Raw genomic sequence first — 8,361 nt, forward strand, 5'->3', positions numbered from 1 at the left:
TAGTGCTTGAGTATCAATGCTTCTTATTTTGCTACGAAATTGATTTATTTCTATATTTGATGCAATGTTACTCGACCATGTGCTAGGCCCTTGATTATAGAGACTTCCCTAATGCCATTTTGGATCAATGGGTGCTGGCACTGGATTACATGAGTGCCTCAGTTGGACGCACAAGAACCCCTTTGGATTTTGGAGAGATCAGAAATAGTTATGTTCAAACATGTTGAAATACAAATGTACATAATGCATATCTGGTCAGGATGTTCTCCCATGTCTAGACTTGTGGAAAAACGTCATTACCGGTGGTTTAATGACTGTTAATGCTGTTTCCGCGTCAAAAGAAAATGCTTGGGTGGGAGTGGTTCTTGCATATCCATTCTGGAATAAACACATGTGTTTTTTAGCAGTCCACATCCATTTACTCTAAATTTTAAGCTCTACTTGTTAGGGGTGCAACTCAGGTCGGTTTTTGTGAATTCGGGTTGAGCTTTTACCTTAAAATCGGGTTGGGTTCGGGTTGATTCCAATTCATTTTTTAGCAAAAGCTCAACCCGACCCGACCCAAGTTGCACCCCTGCTACCTGTATCCATGCCTTGAAAATGGCAGTGATACAATCTGCTTCCAAGACATCTGTAAGCATGAAACTCAACTTTGTTTCAACGAGGGCATCAGACAACTTGAAACATGGTTTAAGTACTCATTCGAGTTTAAATGCGTCCATTGTAGTCTGGTTTTGGAAGTATTTCAAATACTTGATCAAGGTTTTTTAGTTCTCCCTCTAGTTCCTTGAATACTCAATTATTTAGTTTTACACAAAATGAATTACTTGAACAGGTCACCCAACCGTTAGTTTACTCAAGTACCTGATCGAGTTTCTACACACTGGATCTATGAGGCCATAGTACTAGCACTTTCATTTAGGTAGATAGGGGGTCAGTGGGTGTGCCTACTTCCATCCTAAATCTGCTTCATTCAATAGCGTAGTATTTTCAACCAATATTCAGCTCAAGTATTTAAAATATTTCAGTTGGCTTCTAATTTGCACATTGATGTGTGTTATGTTTGCCAGTAACTGCCAAACCTCTCGCGTACCAGTTGAATGCTTCAACAATACCATGTCTAAATTCCATACCAATGCAACACTGGTGACTTAGATATGTTGAAGATTTTCTAGGAATAAACATTATCAAGTGCATCAGAAGAAAACCTTCTTATCTCAACTCAAGAAACATGAAAAAATGCAACACAGATTACAGACATCAATCAATTCACTATATTTTAATACATCAGTTGGGAACTGTTTTATTACATTTTCATTATTTTGCAAAACACGACAAACCATTAAATAATGCACTCAGTTAACTGCTAAAAGAATGAAACAACAGAGCCATATCGGCTTATTCATCTCTTCAAAAACCACATTGAGTTATTTTACTTTGAAGAATTCCATACTTAATTTACTCACGTCCATTAAAAGGTTTGCTTAGAACACTCTGGGGGCATATTCCAGTTGAATCTCTTAAAATCTGTGCAATAGTCATAGATCATGTAGTTGTCTCTGACCCATTTCATCTGACCCATCTGACTGTAACTCAGCTTGCTGTATATGGGCGAGGTCCACCAATTAGCTATTGAATTGGATGCACATTGGGTAATGCTGCTGGGTCCGCTCCACTTGCAAGCTCTTGGCCTAAACCTGCCGAGTCTAGCTATAAACGGTGCACTTCCCCAGTCGATCTTTACCAACCCACCTCTAGTTGCCCAGCTATCAGCATTCCATAAGCTGGAATAAACCCTCATCCCTTGCTGGTTTGGATAAAGAATCCCCATGCTTTCGTAATTAGTGAAAACTCGGATTGGCAGCCCATCAATGAACCACCTGGAATGTCAGCTAAGCTAATTAGTTGCAAAATAGAAAAATGTGGGTGGTGCTGGTGATGATGGGTTCTTTGGAACATGAAATATGTCAAAAGCACATGAGAGTCAAAAATAATGTTTTGAATTTTGCATACATTAACTTTGAAAATTGTAGAATACAAACTGTGCATTATACACAATATATTAAACATGTAGATTCTTGCAGAAAATTTTTATCTTTTCAGTAGGAGTATGTTTAATGGTTTTTGACTAGGAAATAAAGCATATTGGTAATTATGGAGTGGTAAATCAAGCTGAATGTCCAATCACTGGGATATTGCATAAATTTAATATTTTATATTTATATATATATATATATATATATATATATCATGGAAATTGCTAGAGTCAATCATGAAAGGGTTTTCGCAGCTGGTCTGTTCTCACGTCAGACCAGCCACCTCGTGAATGAAGACAACAGCTTTTGTCTCCATTAACGAGGTAGCTGGTCTGACGTGTGGCTGACCTGCCATGAAAAGCCTTTTGCGATGGACCTTAGCAAATCCCATATATCATATCTATAAACTAAAAAATTAAGTTTTGGTCATAGGAGTCATGTTGATGAATGACTGACATGCATGTCTAAAGGCAAAGTTTGAAAAATATTGTCCTTGCATAGACAAGAAAGAACATTATATTAGGTGAATCTAATAATGATGATGATCAAGAGGATGATATGGTCAGAAGCAATGCGCGTACACGATCTGGCTGGGGTTCCAATGTATGGTGTAGTTGTGGAAATCCGCAGTAGGGTCGAACCAGACGTAGAATTGCTGCTCTCTACTACCATTACCACTAGTATAAACATTTGTGTGGATAATGTAAGGTTGTCCTGATATATTCCCCAAGAACTCGAAGTCTATCTCATCGTGCTTGCTCCCGGTGGAAGACATCTGCCAAAATGTTAGAAGAAACTTTAGTAATTTTCCTCTACCGAGTAGCCTATGATTATTATGTAAAAAATGGTTTGTGGGGATAAATGGGACATAATTTTCCTCTTGGCCTAAACCTCTGGTTCAAAAACACAAACTTGATTAAGATTAACTCGCTTTGGTCGAATCGATTAAAAACCAGTCAATATTTTTCTATGAAATTAGGGTTCAGAATCAGTATCATGATCCTCACAAAAGTGGGTCAACTTGATTGTATTAATCAGGAGTTTTTGAACATTGCCCAAAGTTAAAAACCTGTTCAGTTATGACTTACATAGTATGCTGTGACAGTACCAGCAGAGTTCCCAGGAACCAATTTGATTAGCATTTCTATACTTCCAAAGAGGAACTGTCTCTTTGATGCAATCCCAGAGCCTGAAAAAGAAAATGTAAAATCAAGAGGTCACTGCATGCTGGTTAGTATGACATAGCAGAATAAGTTCTTCCCAGAAGGGATTTTTGCAAAAACATTTCCAATAAATTTACGATATTATAATTTCAGTGTCAAGATTTATTAATTTTTTACAAATGAGGGAGTTTCCTTTTTGCCTGTAAAACTGTAGATTTTAAAGTTCAATCAATTTGAACTGAAGAATTGAGCGGGGCCCAACAAAATTTATGAAACTTAGCCCAAGCCCATGACAGTGGTTAAATGCTTTTCCATGCCAATGACTTAATTTTTAAATATAAAATTTGAAATTGTCTGGTAGATACTAAAATAAATATTAAGGAATGACCAAGAAAGAAAATTTAAGCAATTCTTAACAAATGGGAGTTACTTCTCAATTAAATGTTAATTTCCTTGCATTTTCTCCACTATTTCATTACATCTGTATGTTTATCTTCACATTGGACTTTGGAACGAAATAATTATCCTGATTAAAATATACCCTCTTGGAAAATTTTAAGTTATTTCTCAGCATTCATTAGATCTATATTTTTATCTTCACCTTGGAGTTTAAAACGAAATAATTATAGTGATAAAATATACCGGCTTCGAAAACTTTAAGTTATATCTCGTCATTCATGATTATTTTAGGGAAATGCTATCTCTCTCTCTCTCTCTCTCTGATAAAATCCCCCACCTTTAACGTTATTCGTTAAGTTTTAACGGCAAAGGAAAAAGTTAAAGGGGGTGAATTTATCCTCAAGCAATGAACCATTCTCACAGAAACCGTTTAAAGGGGGGAATTTATCCGTTTAGGTGGTGGGGGGATATCATTTCCCTTTTTTTTATATTGCAAATAGTGCAAAGAAATGTAAAAGTATTTTGAAAAATGAATTGAAAACATTGATTTCATTGAATTTGATTTTCAAGTAAACATTGATTTCATTAGTAATGTAGCTGGTTCAGTGGCTATCTTTCTTAATAAGTAAGTTTGAAATGTACTCTAACCTCGGCAATGATATTTCAACCCCCTCGTTCAAAAAGATCCCGTCTGGTCAGATGGAAGGCTGAATTTCTACCTCGTTTTGTTCCTCTTTTTCTTTATTTCCATGAAAGGACCCACAGCATTTTGCTAGAATTATCAACTTCAGTTACTTATCCTTCTATCTCGTATTACTGGAAAATAATCTATGCATTTTCCTAAAGAATTCAAAAATTCATGGAATCTTTGTTTATGATCAAAAGTTAAAAGAAGGCTAAAGAATTTAAAAAATCTTTGTTTACCAAAATTCATTGGAATCTTTATTTTCTAACCCATTTGATTCGGTTGAAAAATAAAGAAAAAAATTTCCCTGTTTAGAATAAGAATGCTGTTTTCCCTGCTTTGCTTTCCTAACCCATTTGTTGCTCTCCACTCACGATCACCTCAAATCTCTCTTTGTTTAACACAAATATTCAATGATTTTTTCTTTGTGGTTGCCAAACATGTTTATGTTTTTTTTTTTAAAATGCCAAATAATATTGAATAAACAGGAGGCCCGAGAAGGAAAAACCCAAGAATACAGAAAGAAAAAAGAAACACAAAAAGGAGCACAACGCGGAGGACACCTCAAAAAGAGCACAACGCGGAGCACAACGGGGCCAAACATGTTTATGTGATTTCATTATTATGTAAAGTGGATAAAAATACTAAAGAGAAATGGCTTGTAAGGTTAGAATTTTCTCTCTTCATGCTATACTTAGTCACCAAGATCACCAAGATTAGAACCCATAACCATGTCAATAAAAATTAAAGCCCCTAGGAAGATATCATTACCTGTAACTGGGTCCAATACGAGCTGAAGATCTTCACCATTGCCAGAAATTGAGGACTGTTTAGAACCCCAGTTAAAGACAGTATTCTTGTAGAAATTAGCATTAACCAGACCTTGATTTAAGGCTATTAGTGCAATGAGAGCCAAGAACATAGCCTTCAAATTCCCCATGCCAATACCCATGAAGACAAGATATTTTCTCTATGGTAGAACTGAACTTGACATGCTTTTGAAGGTGACCAGTTTTGCCTTTATATACAACATCCACAGCCACAAAGGAAGAATCTTTGTTTTTTAATTTTCCCATTGCAAAGTTTTAGTTGTTTTCTTAAGGGTTTTTGACTTGCCGATAACCTTATTTTTATTGAAAAGTCTACTCCTGCTCGTTATCACGGGGTAACCACCTTGGTCATTTTCACACGGTTTCTGAAGTTTTGAACAGTCTAGTGAGAGACAATCTAATTTGAAATACAGTATTAGGGATTTGCTAGCCCATTTTGCGAAACCCATTTCGCGGATGGCTTTTGAATGTGAGAATAACCACCTCATGTAGATTTAATGAATAAGACAAAGGCAGCCAAAAAGTCAATCTGTGTGGCTGTTCTCACATGCAAAAGCCAGCGGCGAAATGGCTTTCTGCGAAATTGGATGGGAAATCCCACAGCATTAACTAGTAAGTATTGTTAATGCAATCTGACTGTGTGGGCCACTCCTGTTAGATCAATCCTAAAAATCAACATTTGGGTCACACATGGAGATCTGAGTATAATCCAGACCGTTGATCTAATGGATCATCATGAGGTGGTCACAATTGTTTTTGTTTCTATGTTGAACTCGCTTCCCTTCTTTAAGTTTAATACATACAAAAATCAAATCTTCAGATTCTTTTTATCCGTAATACATTGATGATCTAGGGCCATTTGTTTAAGGGACTGGGTCCATTAGAACATAATGAGATTGGAAAACAGCTATAATCATGTTTTACTATTAAATTAAGGAAAATGGTAAAAGAAAGAGGAATGTGCACTCTCTGCATAGTCATTTTTAAATTAACGAACTTGATCATGTGCATTTTTTCTTCTTAAGACCCTCTTATATGTCAATGTCAATGATTGAACAGTTGGATCTCTGATCTCCTAGACGGAAACATACTTTTTTCGAGAATTTCTAACCCTTCGATTTGAGTGAATGGCTAGGATCTTTCAATTGGATCAAATTTCTAGTCTCAATTTCGCCATTGGATCAAGTGTTCAGATGTCAACCGAGTAGGTGCTGATAATGGGATTTACATTGTATCTTCCCTACATAAATTTGGTTAAATAATTTAAGGAGAGATTTGGGGATGAAATCTTCCGGGGGGGAGGAATGCAAGTTTGAAGAAGAAGATTTGGGTTGTTTTATGCTAATATCATTTGAAGGTGTACTAGGCTGGCACGCGGTTTCCTAATTTGATAGAGAAAAGATAAGAAAAATGAAATCGTGCAAGAGATGTTGCGAGAAGGGCGGAGCCAGCTACACATAGGACTCTTTCACAATCGACGTGAATGCAACACTTACCATATTTGCTGTATTCCACTCTTCATATCCTCCTGTACATAAGACAAATATTATACAACTCATCTCTCTCTAGTAAGAGGGACTTGGTATAGAGAGAGAGAGAGGCGTGGTTACAAAGTTGAGCTTAGGAGAAAATATTTTGACGAAGCAGTAGGTATTATTAATTGGAAACAACAAGGATATGTTGTTCTTACTCGTATGTTGTTGCCATATGACTTCTCGCTCGGAAAAAAAAGGGCTCATGATATGTTGTTCTATAAGAGAGACATCTATATATTTGGGCAATTGAAACACCCCAAACTAACCCCAAGCAAAATTCGTCCCCCCTCTATTAATAAGAGAGGGTGTTTTGCTCTTTTGGAAAAACTTTCAGATTAGAGCTTTGCTAATCACCTCTAAATACTAATGGTAGAGCAACGTGTGGAAGGGGAGGTAGATCAAGTTCGTGGATCGGAGGCTGAAATCCGAAGTAAGATATACAAACTACCGAATCTTTTGCTTTTTAAAGTGTAGCAAAATGTGGGTGTCTACAACAGTACCCGGATTATAGAGACTTGGACCGCTGCGTTCTTAGAGGATGGCGACCTTAGTGGGAGTTCTGTGCCTAGGTCATTCATTTTTTAGGAGAACCAGGTGACTATTCCAGTCCCAGAAATCCAAGAGAGAGTGATACTAATACCTCCACCCAAGTATATTGGTGCATGCACCTGAGGGCACATTGGAGAGTCCACCCCACATTCTTGATGCTCCTATGGTTACTACCACTGAGCAGCCTGTGCACAGGTCACATAGAGAGAGGAGGTCGGCCATTGCTGATGACTACATTGTCTATCTGAATGAGTGTGACTACGATGGTGAAATGGATGATGATCCACTTTCATTTAGCCATGTCATAGATAGTAATCGATCAACTCAATGGCTTGAAGCCATGAAGGATGAATTGCTCTCTATGGAAGTGAACCGCATTAGGGAACTCACTGAGCTACCAAAAGGAGCCAAACTTGTACGCTGCAAATGGGTCTTCAAGACCAAAAGGGACTCGAAGGGCGATATTGAAAGATACAAGGCCGAGCCAGTCGCTAAGGGGTTCACTTAGAAAGAAGGAATAGACTACAAAGAGACTTTCGCTCCTGTGTCAAAGAAAGACTCTTTGAGAATTGGCATGGCTCTAGTAGTTCATTGTGGCTTGGAGCTCCATCAGATGCATGTGAAGACTGCATTTTTTAACGGTGACTTGCATGAGGAAGTCTATATGGTACATCATGATGGTTTTGAGACTAAAGGCAAGGAACACTTAGTCTGTAGACCAAAGAAATCAATTTACAGACTAAAGCAGACTTCTAGGCAATGGTATCTCAAGTTTGACGAGTTAGTTTCCAATTTTGGGTTCAAAGAGAACGTTGTAGACCAGTGCATATATCTTAAGGTTAGTGGGAGCCATTTCATCATCCTTGTGTTATACATTGATGACATATTACTTGCCAGTGGTAATTTGGGTATGCTGAATGAGACGAAAAAGTTCCTTTCATGGAACTTTGACATGAAATACCTTGGTGAAGCATCCTATGTGATAGGTATTGAGATTCACCGGGATAGGACTCGAGGATTGCTGGGTTTATCCCAGAAGGCCTATGAAATAATCAAGAGGGGGGGTGAATTGAATTTAACTCAAAATTAGGCCTTTTGAATGATTACCTATGAACCCTAATTGGAATTTTCTTCACTTAATTAAATATTTGGTTAGTGCAAATA

The 8,361-nt window shown here is 37.3% G+C and overlaps 1 protein-coding gene across 1 annotated transcript; it reads right to left on the minus strand.

Annotated features, from left to right (window-relative positions):
• Positions 1–1,263: 1,263 nt before the first annotated feature.
• On the minus strand, positions 1,264–5,259 carry XTH26 (xyloglucan endotransglucosylase/hydrolase 26). The gene is made up of 4 exons (XM_077372560.1): positions 5,055–5,259; positions 3,125–3,225; positions 2,618–2,811; positions 1,264–1,880 (listed from the first exon to the last, which is right to left on the minus strand). The coding sequence occupies exons 1-4, from the start codon at positions 5,233–5,235 to the stop codon at positions 1,472–1,474; spliced, it is 885 nt and encodes a 294-aa protein (XP_077228675.1). The 5' UTR covers positions 5,236–5,259; the 3' UTR covers positions 1,264–1,471.
• Between the last annotated feature and the right edge of the window lie 3,102 nt (positions 5,260–8,361).

This window comes from Tasmannia lanceolata, unplaced genomic scaffold (genome assembly GCF_043159265.1).
Source record: "Tasmannia lanceolata isolate RefF3 unplaced genomic scaffold, GAP_Taslan_0.1 ptg000003l, whole genome shotgun sequence".
NCBI lineage: Eukaryota > Viridiplantae > Streptophyta > Magnoliopsida > Canellales > Winteraceae > Tasmannia > Tasmannia lanceolata.

Coding starts and splice junctions, on each gene's coding strand:
- XTH26 (XM_077372560.1), bottom strand. CDS start 5,235: ATGGGTATTGGCATGGGGAATTTGAAGGCTATGTTCTTGGCTCTCATT. Junction 3,226..5,054: donor CGTATTGGACCCAGTTACAG/GTAATGATATCT, acceptor TTTCTTTTTCAG/GCTCTGGGATTGCATCAAAG. Junction 2,812..3,124: donor GTACTGTCACAGCATACTAT/GTAAGTCATAAC, acceptor ACATTTTGGCAG/ATGTCTTCCACCGGGAGCAA.